A 19,819-nucleotide genomic window follows, 5' to 3' on the forward strand; every position below is an offset into this window, starting at 1 on the left:
AATATCAGAAAATCACGGAAATACTTGTTTCCTTAACAATATTCTCTGATGATCAGTGCAATCAATGTAAAATTTGTCCTCTCTAAAATTATAATTTTAAAACACAAGATTCCGCACTTCACTCTGCTTCTCTCATCAATATTCGTCCTCTTGAGACTTTTTTTCCAATTTATTGTTTAAGGAGGAATTTAATTGCCTGAATGTTAACCTTTTTGAAAATTTCTGTTCATAACTCTCGGTAGTCGCGATTTAGCTATTTCGGAAGTACCAACGATGTTCCTTGGCACTTTATATTGAAATTGGATTATTTAAGTATTGCATTCGCTGCTGAATCCCCATAGTTGAATCTGACAGGTCCAAATCAGTTAGAGGGATTGTTTATGTATGAGTCATTTATAATAAATTGACAAGCTTCATATCTAGATATTTTTCGTATTAGCTCTTGGTATCTGTTCGTTGTCTATTTTGATTGGCACATATTGATCTTTTTATTCGAGTAACAGACTTGGAAAAATATATAAAAACAATCAAAAACGAAACATATTTATGTCTTTGGAGTAGCTCATAGTGATAAAAATGGAATTTCAAGATTTTTTGGGCCACTGCGTAACAGTCTGCAAAATATTATAGGTGTGTTCGATAATGAAATCCAGAGATTACCTACCTACTTCCTAAAAACCATCTGAAATAATTATTTTGTTTAAAAAGTGAACTATTATTAACTAAAAGTATTTACTAAACCAATCAAACAACCGTTAAACTTTATCAGCTTTAGGCTTGGTTCTAAAAAATTTTAATCAGTTATGTACACATATAAGAAGTAATATATAGGGCCACGTGTATTATTCCAAGACATTGTAGATTAGTTTGCACCTGTGATATAGGACTAATACATTAAGATGCTACGGTTTGTTTGTTTAGCAGTATTTTTTCATTTATCTGTGGGAGAAATTTTTGATTTCGTGGATATTGATGATGAAAATTCTCTGTGGCGACAAAGTGACAGTAAGTTTTGCAGCTCAACTATTTCTAATATGCTTTCATCAGCCTCTTGTGTGTATCTGTTTATGTATAATAGTACTTTTCTTACATGAAGAGGAAAAAATACGGTGAAACTGAGAAATAACGAAAGTTATGGCGCCTTATAAGGCATACCCGAATAGAGAATAATGATGTGATGAAATTTTTTTAATGGAATCCTTTGTAAATAATTAAAGAGCTCCAAAAATTATTTTGATAATTGGAAGAAATCATTTTTTGCACTCTGTATAATGATAAATAGATGAAATGATTTTATTAAGCGCATCACAATTAAAAAATGAAGCAGTTGTAGATTTTTTCATATCCACCTCGACGTATTAATCTGGAAAGCAAAAATAATTATTATTGGCTCTAGGGGTGGTGAAACAAGATATTCATTATATTTCTCTATCACTTGTTTTACATAATTTTTCTACACATTACTGTCAATTTAGATATAACTTGACGTATGCTTCCCACCCCTACTGTAAGTATATAGTACCTAGATAAACAATTATTATATTTGTGCAGTTTTTCAGTTCTGTGGTCGGATACTTACTCAGTATATTCAAGTAAGAATAAATACACTTTATGTAACTTATGGGGTTATTCTATATAGTTGTTCAGCTGAAAATTCAACATCGATGTAGTTAACATCGTTAATCGCCGTTAGAAATCGTATTGCGAACAGTCAGACGTTTTGGTCGTCGATATTTTGAGTTAAAATTATGTTTGATGTCATTCCTATCGCTAATTTTAGTCCTTTGAATGTATTTTGAACTTTTTTCTGTAAAAATTTTCTGATATGTATGTTGAAGCAATAAAAACACATAAATACTTAAAAAATCAACTTTCTGATTTTTTAGCAAAATTCCTACCTTTGTTCGTCAGAATAAATACCTTTTTTGAAAGATCGATCAACAGACTATTTTTTCAAACTATCACTTTTTAGAAGTATCCAGTTAAATTTTTTCCATTTTTATTCTTAAATTAACTTTTTTGTGATACGCGATTTCCATAATTGCATAATTTACATATATAAATAATTGGAGTACCTACTAAAGATTATACTAAAAAATTTTCATCCAAAAATATTCAATAGTTTCTTGATGGTGATACTTTTCTGACTGAGGTACATATGTCCCGGTCTGACAGTTATGATATACCAAAAAAGTGTGGCTGTTAGGGTTAACAGCAAAAATGCTATTATCGACGATGTAAGCAGCATTGAAACCATGCAGAAATGCATTTCCACAGAATTTTTGTGCAGAATAAGCCCATAAATCATTTTAAGAATTCTTACTTTCAAGACCTAGGGTAGTAAGGGTAAATTGAATAGTTTCGTCACATTATCTTTATTAGTCAAATGAGAATAATGGTAACTCAGTAAATATTCATGGCTAATATATGATAATCAATTAATAGATATCCACCGATTCAAAATTGCTGTCGTTTATTCAGATTTTTGAAGGTTTGCTTCTGGAGAAGGTTATGTAGTGGCACTCAGTGAAGGTGAAGCATAATAAAATGATTTCATTTTATTTTTATGAATAAGAGTATATTAAAATCATGAAGCATTCTTTTTTTATAGTCCAGTAAACAACGGTAAAAATATGGTATCACCTTAGAATTCCATCAAGACAGAAATGGAAATTATGGAATCAAGTTCTATTCATCCTTCACTCCACAATTTACCCTATGCCAATATGTGCAAATTATTTCAAGGGTTGAAACCTACCGCTTTTTTTCAAAATTCAATAAAATAGAAAATAACGCATTTAGAAATTAAAAAAAAACATTTGTAGAATTGGAATAAGGATAGCATGATGTTTTAGGATACTATTTATGTGTTCAACCCCCAAGCAATGTATTCATAACACATAGCATACATTCTAGAAACTGATACTATCAATTATTATAAATAATATAAAACAAATATCTAGCAATGAGAAATTTATTTAATATGTTGTTTGTATACCATTTAAATATTAAACGTTAATTAATAAACACAAATAAATGTTTAATAAACGAGAGAAAGTTTTTTTCAAATAACAGCCATTTTTTTCAAGAAATTGACAAATTCTTCCTACATTTGACCATAATTTTTTTTCACAATCAAGCTCTCTAAACCATTCAATCAAACTTCTTGGTATTGATAATTGTATCCAATTTCCAATTGAATAGATTTGCGAATTTATAACAGTTCATTTCAATTGGGGTGGCAATGTCAAGGGTAGGAATCACGTTTTTTTTTCATGAAATGAAAGGAGTCTATTTTATATTTTCATTTAAACGGTTTTATCGAATCATTTAAAAAAATTTAATACATCGTCCGTTTTCCACTTAATAAATTGTTCAAAATTTTCGGTTTATGATCAACAAAATTTTTTTGAGTACTACATTACATTACATAAATGCCTTAAAGTTTTTTTGATGAAATCTGAAGTTTTTGAGTTATTTGTGAAAAATCGATAAGAAATCGTAAATTGTAAACAAAAATTTCAATCAAGAATCAGTCGAAAAGTATTGATTTTTCGAAAAATCTACATGATATAATTTATGCTTTTTTCTATCGATTTCTATAGTTAGTTTTAACAAAAAAATTACCACCCTCTAATTGGGACGGTATTAACCGCCAATGTAAGGTGAAAATCGTTGTTGATTGGACTATTAGTAGACAATTGCAATATTTTGTCCAGTTATATATATCTTGAGTATTTTCGTGAAACATATCGGGTCGGGTGTACACTCATGTTCACCTAATTCATCTGCTCATTCAGAACTTCTAAACAGCTAACGTTAAAAAATGTTTCTAAAATTTTTCAAAAGGTGTGCATCATATCATCATTTAAGTAGCCCAACCAGTATTGACAATCAATGCCTCTGTATAATTTCATCAGTAATATTGTAAAACTTCTACATTTTCTCTTCTTTAATCGTATGATGTTATGCCTTCTCCCAGTTTCCGGGCTTCACAACCTCCAAAAACAACTATTAAGCAGTTCCACTCTTACTGTAAAATATTTGAAACAATGTTTCAAATATTTTATTAACGCACCGATTTTTCGGCGTTCATGTGGCCCCTTTAAATTTTCCGTAATCACATTAGAATTGAATATAGATTGCACATTCACTTTGCAAGCTGCAACTAAACGAAACTGTCAAGAATACACAACTTGGAACTCCTCACTAAATGGAAAAATCCACAATCGTATTTTAGGTAATATTTGATGGGAAAAGATTTTTGGAATTAGAACAAAAGCTTCTAGCCGTTCTTAGCAAATACATATTGGAAAAAAATCTTGTGAAATGGCTATTCAATCTTCAATACACACCATTGAATGAAAAAATATTCTAACAAACTATTATGATCAAATATTAGGAAATGATTATACGAAATTTGCCAAATGTTGAATCTTCTACTCAAGCAATTAAACATTATCTATATAATTCTATATTTACTCTAACACATGAAATTATTGACTCAAATTCACAATTTTAGGAAAAATCCTACAAGTAAAGTCCTCGGTAGTTTGTCTGTTTGAATCTTACTTATATTAAAATGATACTGGCATCAAACATAAATACATCTCGCAGGATCTTCAAAACAACCAACACTTTTTGTTGTATATTCGGATTTCTTGGCAACATAAAGAAAACTTCAGGTCTTTTACTCGTGGTATTATTACATCCTGGTATAAAACACGATTTATATAACATTTTTCAGATTAATCAAAGTTTAATAATAACGCTAATTTTAGAATAACCGAGAGTACAACTGTCGCATTTACTATGTATTATATGTTCAGTGTTTATTTTATACCTATTAGTCACGCAATATTGCGGCATTACTAAAATGTTTAAGCTACCTATAAAATTTTTGAATTTTCAATATTTTTTTCTATATAAGTATTGATTGAAGAATTGATAAAAATGATAAAAGTTGTATATTAACTATCCTAAACTACTCGTACTTTCTTTTCAAATCATGCAAGTACCTAATTGATTTAAAGCGTAATGCATGCATATTTCTAATAGATGCTAGAAAATTCTGATATGTTGGATTATCATAATTATTATTTTGCGAAAAGAACTTCAAAAATATCATGCCTTGTGACCAGCTGTTGTATTCGCGGTTATCTATTTCCATAAACAAACAATTTAAAATAAAAACTGTACAGCTTGTGGCCTTTTTTGGTAACTATTTCTTATGGAATTGTGACCCTATATAGGAGTATGCACGATCACGACGCTTTTCTAAAGTGTCATATACCCACTCAATTAGTTTTTCCCCCATAGTTTTGTATATTGGAAAAGTAATGTATTGAAATTAGCCTAACTACTGAACATAATAAAAATCTTTCACCTTTAAAGATTGAAGACACAAAAATATATTCCGGTTTTGTGTCAAGGAGGAAATTTGTCAGCTGATCCGATAGAGTTCATATGAACTTACGGTTATATTCAACTTAATCTTTTATTATTATGGTTTCTATTTAGAACTTATTTAGAATTCAAGAAATGTGCTTACGGTCAAAAATAAATATATTATCAATCAATAAGAAGTCAATTATGATTTATAGTTCACACCGATTGGAATCTATACTATTTTTTAAGAGAATAAATAGTTGAAAGTTGTTTATTGTAAATTGTTTCTCAATTGAAAGATGAATAGCTTGAATATAAACTATTGTTACCTAGAACCAACAAATAATCAATTACCCTTACTTCTGTCAAATAAATAAATAAAATAAATTTTTGTAATGAAAAATTTGGTTACATTATAACAAATTTAACCCGTTGATTGCCAAGACAATTTTCACTATTTGATTTAATCTTATTATATCATAAGAAATTCTAATTTTAATACAAAGTATTAAATTATGTATGGAATAAAAATCACTTTGGGGAGGTTAATTACAAATTATTTCCTAGTTGGCGGTCAACGTGTTGATTGTTCATTGCCCATTCATGTGTCAATAGTCAACTTTTTCCCATAGAAATACAACAAAAGACAACAGAGTGCCAGGTACAAACAAAAAGTGGTTTGAAATATGGTACGTGTGTCCCATACGCCAACTGCTTATTATCACAAGGAAATCCAAGTGGGATATGTGGAATACTCAAAACCTGCTGCGTGTGTAAGTAAGACTAGCTTTAATTGAATTAGTTTACTATTTTCCAATTATTGATATCGGCTTTTCGTTTACTTAGATGAAAACACTTGTGGAAAGTCAAGTAATTCTAAAGTTAGTTATTTCGAAGCGAGTGAAGTTTCAAATGGTGTAACTAATTGTGAATATGTTGTTAAGCTTCGAAACAAGAATATATGTCAAGTTAGGTAAGCTAAACTTTGAGATAATACCATAAGTAAGTAGTTTGGCCAATTTGTTTATTTATTGATGCTGCTTTGATCAACACTTTATAGTCTGATGATGATTAAAACTTATTTATGAAATTTCCTTAGATGGTAATATGATATAAAAGATACAGTATTGGAAGAGCATAGTAATTTCAATATAAATACTTCGATCAATTGAAGCCCAATCTGTTAATGTATATTTCCATAGAGTATGGAACGGTCTTTGCCTTCTTTGGTGCCAATTATCCTTTTTCAGTCCATCGTTTTGGTTGTTTTCTTGTTTCGGGTATAATGGATCTACGTTTCATCCATGGTTATGAAACAGTGCCAAAATTCGACTTTATTTCTGTGAAACATTACCAAACACTCGATGGAAACATCTTCACTACACTGTTTTGTTCCATTGTGAGCATCTTGTGCACAGCTTTCTCATGTTTAAAATTTTAGTCAATACGCCACACTTCTTGAGATGCTCACTATGTATGCTAGCTCACGCATTTTCATTCGACGATCATCCAGTACTATTTTGGGGATTTCCTTCAAAATTTCTGGAGTCGTTACCTCATTTGGTCGACCACTGCGATACTGGTCTTCGCAGATCGTACGGCCTCGTTCAAACTCTGCTACTCAATATTTCACTCTTGATTACGAAGGAGCAGTTTCACCTAGAATAGAATCTAGCTCAGCTATCTTATTTTGGTTGGACTAACACCTTTCAAATAAAAGTATTGTATCACTCAACCATTTTTTTCTATGTTTACAAATTAACTGAAAACGTTCTCTATTGATGACTGTCAAACAAATACTAAACAACGTGGAAAAGTCTCAATTACACATTTCAGCATTTTAATCGGAACTAATGAATTCTAATCCTTTTGCATTCATTTTAAATTAAATAACAACTTTTCTCATATGCTATGAGTCATTTTTATTATCATAGATTGAATAGAAATTTATCAAGTACTTATAAAAAGATAAAACATGTAGATAGTAAATTGACTCACAGAAAAAATCTTGACAGCTAGAATCAATTTCTGAGAAGATGTATCTCTAATTCTGATCATCCTATTGTGAATGAATGATCTACTTTCCATTTCCCTCCATAGAAACTAAGTATAGTTCAAAAATCATGAGTCTCAACTCAAACAAGGTTTAGATAATTCTAAGCAGATTGATTAATGATAGTCTAATTTCATTCTGCACTCTTACTAGCTGGCTTACCATTTGAAAACCGTTGAAGTATTTGGTTTCTATGGTATCTTTGTTGAGCATTGAAATTACTAGTTCTCCTCGATTGAGAAATTTTGAGGAAATTTTACGTATATTTCTGAATAATTAGTATCATTTTCAATTCGTAGGTTGGATTTCATTAAATTCAATTTAGCACCAGCAACATTAACTTTACCTCAATATGCCTCTCAGAAAGTATATAAATGCGTAGACGATATACTAAAAATCAAACCAAACGATTTCAACATACCAGATCTATGTGGAAATAACGACAAACAACATGGTAAGTAACATCTTTTATTGAAAAACATCAATGCGGGAATTAAAGAAGAATGTTTTTAATCTCAATTCCAATCAATTCAAGAAGTAAACTTTCTTGTAATCATCCCACTAATAAAAAAAGATAAAAATAATGCAATTCTGGTGACAAAAGATCTTACAATCTATTAATATATTGGATATAAAATTTATATAACTGGAAGTATTCCTTTAATCTATTTAAGCATGATATTTGGGATTAAGTTTGAGTATATAAATTGAATAATTTTAGACAAATGCACCATTAAATGGACGGTGTTTTGCAACAACCGTCTAACCCACCTTTCTATTGTTTTGGAATACTTTAAAAAACACGATTTTCAAACATAGCTTAATTCATTCATTCATACATACATTCATTCTAAATCTTCTTCAAAAGTTTCAACTTCGAAATTATCTACAAATCTATAAAACGACATGGCATCTTAGAGATTGAATCTGTACAAATCTTTAATGTCATTCAGTTTTTCAGAAGATAATGGCTCATTATTTGGCCATAAAATAGGCAAGTTGACATGTTTCAGAACAGGCTTTCGTCATTTTCCTGCTTTCTCAATGTTTACCATAATATAATCATTACCTGACACATACTTTTCCATATATAAAGTTATAAGATTCTCTTTTACGATCTCTATCACATGCGTTAACAGAAACGTTTATACGATTTACAATAAACTTATTTTCTAATCGACATGATGTCATCATTTCCATGTAATGCCCAAAGAGCAAATCTTTTATTGAAGTTGATTCAAAAGAAGGATGAAGTATATGGATCAACGTTAAAACCAGCTTGATATTTCGGTTGTGTCTTCCACAGAAGTCAGTCTATAAAATGAGATTTTTCACCAGGACCATTATATTTTCAGTAATATATTTACGTAAACATGATCCAATTTCTCGTTCAGTCCATACTTTAAAAGCACCTTTTTTGAGCTGTCAACATATATATCTAAAGTAAACAAATTACAATGTCTTTTATAATATGCGACTCCAGTTGGTATTGAGAGCAAAGAATGAGTTTTCTGAAGATCAAATGTGAGTTTCTATGAGTTTCTATTGTTACATCCTCCTGTACACATATTGGATCAGCCTTCAAATGACTTCATAGCTGTTCAGCTATTTTGAGGTGTTTTACATGATCCAAGTCCTCTTTTTCCAGGACTTGTAACGAACTTATTTGAACTTTGTAATTATCACACATATGACTAGTATCCTTATGGGGTGTTATATACTTTAAATTAAAACACATGTTTGTATTTTGTAAGATTCACGAAGGTGGTAATGTCATTATAGAGTTGATACATTTTTGCCAAATTTAAGTCAAAATTTAAATATTTCTAATCTGTCTGGTTGCTACAGTCACGTGATACATATGATGGAAATGATTCTATGTGCTATTTAATTTTGTTACTTCTCCCTTTATCGATGGCATTTCGTCTCCCACTAATTCTTCCCCTTTTATCTTTCTGGTCGAGATGTATTTTAGGCTAGAATTAGTTTATTTCTTTCTATCTTCTCCTGATTGGTTTAGTGTTTTTCTTTCGTCCTTCATTTTTCTGTACATTTAGGTCGATTTCCGTATTATCTTCGTTCTCAATTATTTCTTCTGTAGAATCAGTATCTTCCGAATCTGGAATATACTCACTACCAAATGATTGATCAAAAATCAAGTTCATGAAAAGACATACTTCCCTGAGCAGAAAAGTCTTCAGGTTTTCCTTGTACTTTACAATCATGCTTTCTCCCAGATGGTTGATTCGATTCATCAAAATTGAATTTATTAGAAAAAATATTTGGCTGAGCCACATAATAGTCAGATTGTCCTTGTACTTCAGGATTATCAATAACAGTCTGGTTAAACTTTTTAGGTGCTATGTTTGTTAGTAATTTTTCTTTCGATACGTTCATAATGTACAATGGAACATCCCTAATTTCATAATTTTACTTACTAACACAATAAAGCCTTCATTGCTTTAGCGTAAAAATATTTCCAGTATTGTCTAAATTAAATTTTTAATGGAGTTTATAATACAATACCAATTGGTATGATAGTGAAATATGTGTATTAAATGAAATAAAATTTTATTCTTATAGTTTATATTTCACATATTATTAAATTCTTCGCAAATATGTTGACTCATGTTTTGTAGATATCAAATATTATTATTATATATATATATAAATATATATATATATATATATATATATATATATATATATATATATATATATACATATATTCCTTGATCGATTATATATTTTGTAGAAGAAGAAACCACAAGTTTTTGTGACTTCTTTGTTCAAGAAAATACATCAACAAAGCTTAAGTTTGTTTTAACAACAAAATTTTTGAAAAATTTCTAACTCACACGTTAACTAAAATGTGGTTAGGTTAGGTGCATTTCATTCTCTTTTTATGCAGTTGGAAGAAGATGAACCTAAATTTTACAATTACTTTCGGATGAAGAAAGAAACCTTTCAGCTTTTATTAACAGCTATATATAATAAAATAACACAAAAGAGGCAATACGTCCAGCAGTGTCAAAACGCACCGATACACTGGCGTGGATGACCGCACTTTCTTACACCGGAACGGTGTCCGTCGCGCCGAGGGTAAGGGGTGGTGCATCTGGCGTATATTGTTCGCCGGACCGATGTCCGGTGCATGTGCACATATCCATTATAAATCATACACCACCGCGAATTCGGCAAAAAACACGGTCTGTTGTCCGGTGAAAAAACGGACGTCTACAAGCGCTCTAAAGAAACCAAAGCAGCGCGCTGCAGCGTTTAATATTGAGAGAAGTATTTCTGTGATATTATGACTAAAATATGGAACATAAAGAACTACCACCTGTATACTATTGTGATAAGTTATATAAAAACTGTTTATAAGCGTTTCAAACTAAAAGAACTTTCTGGAGAAACACGCTACGTGATACTTTTTCACTATAGGCTATAAGATATCACAAATGCGAAAAATTTTATTGTTTCCAGTGAGAATGCTGTAACTAGCGGTACTATACCTAGTTGATTTAAATATTGTTGTAGAAAAATTTGATTTTGTAATATTATCAAAAAATCCGATAAAATGCTGCAACTGATCGAGATAGATGTAGATAGATGTTACACTGAACATCAATTATTAACAATTTAAAATCATTTTAAGAAAGGCTGTACAAAGAACAAGATATTTATTTTCTGGGAGAGTTATTTGATTAATCGTACCGAAATTTATGATACATGTTAAGACGCATTGGAATGGATTTATTTCCAATATATTAATAACGAATGATAAAAATATGAATATGAAAACTTCAAATGTAGATAATCGTGGTCCAGCTACAGTGGCGTGATATAAAAGAGTACTAAGATCGTATGGACGGTTTGTAAATTAATGTTTTATGAATGATGATACAATATAATACAAAAAAAATGCAAAATAAGTACTTGCAGCTTATGGAAAGGGCGTTGTTATACAACACATATCTTTGACAACTCCCTAAAAATTAATTGAGGAAACAAAATCGCTTGTAAAGCGCGAATATTCTGAACCAATAAATTTATGCAAGCAGCGCCGTCAAATTACCGAAAAAATAACACACAAAACTACACACCAAATAAAAAGCAAAAATTTAATAAAATAAGACTGGAGTCAACCCATAATTGGATACTCCGGACACGTTAACATCGAACTTTATAACCAAGTGCCAACTTATACCTTAGGAACAGCTATAGAAAAGGCAGAGGAACACTCATATTAGATCTTCTCTTGCTAAAGTGGGCTGGAAAGGGTTTACCTGAGGCAGCGAAATACACACACAATACGGCGACCAAACAACTGTGACGATAAGAGTATACAGCCAGCTCCGTTACCTCTTAACAAGAAGAAAAGACCTCCCGAAACCTTCTACAGTACTAGTGGGATAGAAAAAAGCCAAAGCGACCTGTCGATGAGGACCTGTTGGATGCAATATCAAATGCCCTGATCCGGTTTTCTCATACGTGCGTGTGTGTGAGAGAGAAAATATAATAGTGCTTTGATATTACAATTAGACTTTTGTTAGACTCTTATTACGTCTCAAATAATGTAAAGGTTGATGAATTGAATTTTTTCAATCTGAGTTTTATTGGTAGTACATTCATCTCAGTTTTTCTATGAAAATAAAAGACAAGAACTGAAAATATGGAAATGACACTCATTGTCTATATTTTGGTGCCGATATCTCACAATAAAAGAATTACATTTAATATCAAAATTAGATAATGTATAGTTGAATATTCTTAAAAGTCACATCAAACAAAGACCAGATGTAGTCAATTATTCACATAACTTATACAAAATTATGATACAGGGTGGGCTAACTGACGCAATATCACAAATTTGTTTGCTGGGAATTGTAAATATTTATATTTTAAGGCAAAAACTCTACTTAAGAATATCATAATGTTAACAAAGTTAGTCTAATAGTTGTAAGAATATGATTTGAAGCATACTGCTTTCACCGTTTATTTAGTCAATCCAATATCAACACCACAATGAACTATATATTTTGAAAATAACGAAAACGTATTAGTTCTATTCTTCATATGTGAAATAATATTCTTAGTCCCGTTTCTTATGTTTTTGTAGTCTACGTTCATGTGAACCAAACTGATGGAGTAACTAAAGGTGTCTCTTTACAAATGACGATAGCTAACAGAAATTATAATCCCGCCCTATTTTCTCCATCTTGGAGGATAAAAATTACTCAATTAGAATGTCCTGGTAAGCGAAGTGGAATTAATTTCGGAGATAACCAGGATGTAATCGAAGACTTCCATCTACTTGGTAAGTTCATCTTACTCAAATACTTTTTATTGATGACTATAGTTTATATTGCTCATTTATTTGTTATTCAGCTCCTCAAGGTGCAATACAATATTTCACTGAATCTACTGGTTATTTCAAATCCTTTGGTTTTGATGGATCCGTAACTCGCCAGCAAAGTTATACCTATGGTCAATTATATGCCATTGGATTCAAAAGAGAAGTTGGTGTTTGTGGTATTAAGTGAGTATCTGTGATAAATTTCTCCATATCTTATACAAGAAAATATATAAATTTCTTCAATTATTTATTTCTTATATCTTTTGATATGTTTATGTTTCCAGATGTTTTTGATTTTAAGTCTGTTCTGTTTCAAAATTAGTTTCTTTTAATAATTTATAAAAGATAGAAATAAATTGATATTTCGACTCAACTATCAATATTTTGATAAAGACTGAGGTTTAGACGAAATGTTAATTTATTTCTATCTTGTGAAAATTATTGAAAAAAACTAAGTTTGAAACAGAAGACACCTAAAATTAAAGACATTTAGAAATACAAAGAAATCATATATTAACTTGAAGATACCAAGCAGCACAAAATTCTTGTTTTTTATACACCTTGTTAGAAAAGTGCAAACTCACACTCTTCTAACAATCCTTTCTTGTTTGCTTATATTATACGAGGATACATTAAAAAATTCTTAGCCTTCTATTGAACCAAACAAAATTTCAATGTCAAAATATTTTATTACTCAACATCTCCTCTTCATTGGATACATTTATTACAGCGAAACTGCAACGTCTCTAGACCTTTCAAAAAAAATGTTTCTCCTTGCTCCGCAAATCAGACCTCCACAGTTTTTATTACCTCCTCAGTGGAAGAAAATTTACGACCTACTAAACTTTTTTCAGTTGAGGAAAGAGATGATAGTCCGACGGAGCGAAATCTGGTTAATAAGGGGAGTATTCTAGTAATTCAAACCCTAAATCACGAATTTTTGCATGGCAACATGAGATTTGTGTGCAGGGGCGTTGGTCTGCAAAAACAAAACACCTTTGGATAGCTTTCCGCGTCTTTTCTCTTTAATTTTTTCCCGTAGAGTGGTCAATAATGTAGAATAATAATTGCCAGTTATTTTTCTACCATTATTCAAGAAATCAATTATGATTACTCCATGGCAATTTCCAAAAACTGGAGCAAGAACTTTTCCAGCAGATTTTTAAACACGAAACTTCTTAGGTCTTGGAGAACCAGAATGTCGCCATTCCATCGATTGTTGCTTTGTTTCTGGATCGTAGAAATGGACCCAAGTCACATCCATAGTAACAATTCGGTTTAAGAAGTCGTTTTCAAATCGAGCACAGATCAAACCCGATACTTCTACCCTTGCACGCTTTTGGTCAACATTCAAACATTTGGAGATCCATTTTGCAGCAAATTTTCTCATGTTCAAGTAGATGTGAACTATATGATGAATGCGTCCATATGAAATGTTTAGTCCTTCAGATATCCGTTTTAGCCCAATTCGACGGTTTGAAAAAATCATGTGAACTGCATCGATATTTTCGGGGACTGCCACAGAAACTGGCCTTCCCGATTGGTCATCATCTTCAATGGAAAATTTGCCACTTTTGAGGCTTACAGTCCAATTTTTCACGGTCGCATACGAAGGACATTGATCATCAAGAGTATGTAGCATATCTTCGTAAATCTGCTTACCTCTTAACCCCTTTAAATGCAGGTACTTGATTATGGCTCGATACTGCAATTTTTCGATTTTTACAATTTTGGTGGACATTTTTTCTTTTAATTTACTGCGTAACTCTGGTTTACTCTTTGGTGTCACTTTACACTGATTTACACTGATACTTCTAATAAGTTATTGTTCGCTGTTATGGTAATGCAATATTTTGTTTATGCATGAAACTGGTCTAGGCTAACTAGATATCAATACATCCTCGTAATCAGAAAATAAATATATATATATATATATATATATATATATATATATATATATATATATTGATTATTATTCTTTTATCAAATTTAGGTTTTCACCTGACTACATATCTATACCTTACGACAACTCCCTAGGAATTCATAAAGATTCAGATTGCTATCACTACTTGTATGTACCAGAATTGTACTTCGATAATCCGTATTCTTTGTTCAGTGGACTTGTGGCCAAAGTATGTTTAGAAACTGCAGAGGATTTTAGATGTAAGTACTGAATCACTGTATATACCATAAACTTCAATCCAATTGTGAAACACATCTTACACTGTACTTCGTGGTAAATATGTATATGTATATAGAAAAAATACTATATTTTAAATTAATATTGAAGTTGTTGGAAAAATAGAGAGCCTATAAGTTATAGTTCCTTGTCTGAAACACATAGGCATTACAAATAGAAAATTACTATTTTTTATTTGTATATAAACCTTTCGGAAGTCATTTCATTATCATCTCATATTATATAGAAAAATTAGAATTTTAGTACTTTAGTACGAATTTTATTAGTTTGTGAATTTTCGTGAATCTATCCATAAAAGTAAATAAAATTTATTGGATGAGATACCAAGTATGAGCCTTATTTAATTTTGATTTGTCCCTGAAAATGCTGATTTCAAACTAAACGCAAAGTGCACCAATAGGTAACTCCTGAGAGTAACGAGTTGATAATTATGGAAGCTATTGAAATGGATTGAAAAAGATTTTTCCGTCGTTACTTAGGGACCCCACCACGCAAAATGTTTCCAGTATCATCCAATTACATCAAAAATTATGAATAACCTCGCCATTTGATAAAAAACGAATGAATATGGAATGACATCCTCACTTAGATTTTATTGTGTACATTCACACCTAATATTTTTTTGAATAACTATATAAAACATTTTCATTTAAAAAAATGTGATTGCCAATCAAAATGTCTATGTTTAATCTTATCTATCTCCATTGAGTTAAAGAAGTGAGTGGATTTTTACAAATTTATTTCGATATCCTGTAGCCTACAGCAAAATTTTCATGCCCTTCGTTCTAAAATCTTTCACTTCATCGTTTTTCTTCAACGATTCTACTTTATATATTATAGGAAGTAGATGTTCCAGCCTCAATTTTAAGATGCGTTCAAAGGTTCTGAACATTTTGGGCGCTTAGTTTTGGTTTAATTTGTTTGGCAATCGTATAAGGGAATCTGTGTGAAGATTTTTCATAAAATTGGATATCATTAAATATTTGTGTTGGTATGACAATACGCCTACGCAAATGAAAGAGCAAGACACATTGTGAGGAAAGCGCCTTATCGTTTAGGCAGCTGATTTCAAACTTAGGACTATCAGTTTAATTGACGACGTGTTTTTGAAACTGACAAAAAACTGAGGTAAACTCAGCAGCAGCAATATCATTGAAAAAGTTATCAAATGGTACAGATTGACTTTCAGATTAAGGTTAGAGAGGTGAAAAAGACTATTAGTGTACCAGAAGCATACGTTAGCCTTATTCTGACTTAAGAATTATACATGACTAAGTTTTCCGCACCCATTCGAATGAACATTTTTAAAGCAAAATAAGTCAGATTTTTTGCGTTTATAGATAAAACTTGATTTCACTACTTCTGAAATGAAACAACATTCTATATAATGAATTACAAAGAGCGAACCTGCAGCGAAAACGGCAAAGACGGTTTCATTGGTCGATTTTTGAGATAGTCATGAGATAGTGAACATGGAATATGTTATAACAGGTCAAAAATAACAGGAAATTATTACACATCATTTTTTGATAAGGTAAAGGAAGAAATTTCAAATGAATTACCTTAATCTGATGCAAAATAATATCATTTTCCATAAAGACTTTGCACTTTGGTTTGATTGACCACCCAGAGTATTCAACAGATAATGACACCATCGACTTTTTTCTGTTTCACTTGCGGGAAAGAGAATTTCATCAAACGAGGACGTTATCGCATAATTAAACGCATATTTTAAGGAGAAAAAGAACAATGATTGTGAATGTGTTGTTTCTTTGTTAGGTCGGAAACTTTTGGGACAACCCTTGTACGTAAAAAATGCTCTAGCGTCTGGCTGCTATCACTATACTTATTATTCTTGTGATAATGATTGCTTCTTTGTAGTCTAACTCCGTAGAAACTCATCTATGGGCCATATCGAAGTATGATTCAGTTTTATGTTGGAATCATATTAAAATTAAATTTCAGAAATTATCTGATTGAGGAGTTCTTTGGAGTGACCCTATTCCTAAAAAAATACGGATTTTATTTCTACTATGGATAGAATGTATCTACTATAGTATCATGATTCTCCAATAGCAAGCTCTTGTTTGACATTATTATCGTCCATGTCTTGCAACCAATGGAACAATTTGTAGAAACTCTCTAAATATTTACTTTAACATTAAAATTATTATATCGCTCATCGTCGGACTATGCAGATGTATAACTGGTTGAAGGTTGGCAGCCAAGTACTTTCGGTTTGTACTAGTATGTAGTACGTGACTTCTATTAAAGTTATTAGTTGTGAGTTAATTTTAAATGGAGTGCAGAACCGATCATTTGTGGCATATTATACTTTTTTATTTCCATAAAAGGAAGAAAGTTGCTGCTGCTCACAAAAAATATGTGATATTCATGGTGATGATTGCTTTATAGAGCGCACGTGTCAGAATTAGTATGAAAAATTCCCTCAAAGATGAGCAACGTTCTGGTCGGCCTACTGAAGTTGAAGATGACCAAATCAAAGTCATAATTGAAGAGGATCGTAATAGGCTACATGTATCGAAAAAAACAATTGAAAAACACTTAAAATGCTATTGGGCTAGTTAGGAAGCTTGATATTTGGGTACCTCACGAGTTGAAAGAAATTCATTTAACACAAAGAATCAAAATTTATGATAAGCACCTTGAACTAAATGAAACCGACCATTTCTTGTGGAGAATCAACAGTGGTGATAAATAATGGGCCCTGCTGTATAGTAACATAGTTCGAAAACCATCATGAAGCAAACACGATGGAGCAGCACAACTATCGAAAGCTGAAAAACAACAAGCTGTCAGTTTGGTAGGATTACAAAGGTGTTGTGTTTTTTGAGCTGCTCTCTAGGAACCAAACAATCAATTCTGATGTTCACTACCAACAATTAATGGATGAAGCAATCTAAGAAAAACCACCAGAATTGTCAAATCAGAAAGAAATCAGTGGCAACTCGTGGAAAACTATTGAAGCTTCGCTGGGAAGTGATGCCACGTCCCTAATAAAGCCCCGATCTGGTACCATCTAAGATCACCATTTATTTCGAAGTTTACAGAATTCTTTGAATGGTCAAACTTTCTCAAACGACAGTGACCTTCAATCGCACCTGGTTCAGTTTTTTGCTGATAAGGACTACAAAATGGAAAATATATAATTGATTAAAAAGTATTCCTCGTTTGTTTTATTCCATACCACAAAAATCGAAATTACTTTTCTCCAACTAATAATGTTTTACCAGGAAATCTATGTTATTAAATACTTATTAGGTTGGGATTTAAAGAATGTCAATGAATCTTCTAAGTGGTTTTCTTAAATAAGATTAAATCTTTAATTATGAATTAATGGGGTTTTCATTTTTTACAGCATATGCACCAGGACCTTTTTACGTGCATTTCAATTCAAAGAACGCTAACTTCACTACAGTAGAGGAAAAGAAACAAGGATTCAATATCAAATATCAGTTATTGAGTAGATGTCCTTAGAGATGCCATAACAGATTTCTTAATTTATTTCTAATTTATTTTAATATATTATTGTGTAATTTTCAACATTGTTATATGGAATTTATATTCATGGGATTAAATAAAACTGAAACATGAAATATTCTATATTTTCTATTAGGTAAAAAATATTACAATTAATATGCCATGCTTAAATATTTCATAATATATACAACAATGAAAGTAACAAACTAATAAATTAACAATAACATTAAATAACAAATATCTTATACTAAATGTTCAATACTTCTAGTTCTAATACTCATTTAACCTAAATGTTTATCTCCAAAAAATAAAAATCACCTTTGAGCCAAAATATACTGAATATATTCAGTATGTTTTTTAATATACATAATTAATTAGACAATAAAGTTCGGTGGGATCGTTAAGATGATAATATTCGACTGATTCATTTTTCTCTCTAATGATTAGCTTGTAAACATTGTGACAATATTAGAAGTGTTTTCATTTATTACTATTAAGTAATTATCTTGAAACACAGCAAAGTTGGAGGTATCTATTGAACAGTAGTCAAAGATATTATGATGAATATTATAATGGGACACTATACAAAAAGTTATCTGTAAACAGACCGATTCTTGAGATCTGGGACGAAATGAGAATATTTCTTTGTTGTTTTTGTTTTGACGATAATGACAAAATAGTTAATCTAAACCTATCGAAGCGGTAGCATATAGTAATGAAGAACACATTCTTTTCTAGACCATTCTACTCTCACCATTCTTTATTCAACACTAGTTGACTGATGATGAAGACCGAATTTGAGAGTTATTATTGTGCAGCTACTTCGTTCAAGATCTTAATTTAGTATAAATAGTTCAAATACTTCGATAAGGCTTTTAAACTCAATTGACATTGGTTTTTCAAATGGTAACACTGTTATCTCAATGATTCATTCCATAGTATCTATGAAATTGTACGTAATTGCTTCCTGTTCAATCCTGTACGTTTTGTCCTCTTCTTGGATCTTCCTGAGAAGCTGGACTCCAGCTCTCGTACCACCTCTTTGGTGGTCTGCCTACAGGTCTGTAAGTGTTCGGTCTCTGATTTTCAGCCCATTTTGTTCATCTGTCTTCTGGCATTCTTTCTACGTGATCACTCCAGAATATTTTTCGTGCCGTAACCCATCTCACCATATCCTGTACGCCCAATTCTTCTCGTATATCATCACTCCTTATTCTCCTCCCTTGATGATTCATAGTATTTTCTTCTGTGGTTCTCATGATTCTTTTTGTTGTTGATATCCCGGCTCTGCTTTCTGGGGTTGTTGTTTTTTTTGTTT

At 31.2% G+C, this 19,819-nt stretch overlaps 1 protein-coding gene across 1 annotated transcript; it reads left to right on the top strand.

Annotated features, from left to right (window-relative positions):
• Window positions 1–854: 854 nt before the first annotated feature.
• Window positions 855–18,617, top strand: LOC130444084 (uncharacterized). Its single transcript, XM_056779069.1, has 8 exons — window positions 855–1,005; window positions 6,021–6,161; window positions 6,235–6,361; window positions 7,741–7,895; window positions 12,564–12,761; window positions 12,833–12,983; window positions 14,794–14,963; window positions 18,380–18,617. Exons 1-8 carry the CDS (start codon window positions 900–902, stop codon window positions 18,496–18,498), a joined length of 1,167 nt encoding a protein of 388 aa, XP_056635047.1. The 5' UTR covers window positions 855–899; the 3' UTR covers window positions 18,499–18,617.
• The last annotated feature ends 1,202 nt before the right edge of the window (window positions 18,618–19,819 follow it).

The sequence above is a fragment of the Diorhabda sublineata genome, chromosome 5 (assembly GCF_026230105.1).
Source record: "Diorhabda sublineata isolate icDioSubl1.1 chromosome 5, icDioSubl1.1, whole genome shotgun sequence".
NCBI lineage: Eukaryota > Metazoa > Arthropoda > Insecta > Coleoptera > Chrysomelidae > Diorhabda > Diorhabda sublineata.

Bases quoted from the DNA above. Each gene is read 5' to 3' on its own strand.
- LOC130444084 (XM_056779069.1), top strand. From the start codon at position 900: ATGCTACGGTTTGTTTGTTTAGCAGTATTTTTTCATTTATCTGTGGGA. The intron at 6,162-6,234 runs GTAAGTAAGACT...TCGTTTACTTAG, and splicing joins ACTCAAAACCTGCTGCGTGT to ATGAAAACACTTGTGGAAAG. The intron at 7,896-12,563 runs GTAAGTAACATC...ATGTTTTTGTAG, and splicing joins AAATAACGACAAACAACATG to TCTACGTTCATGTGAACCAA.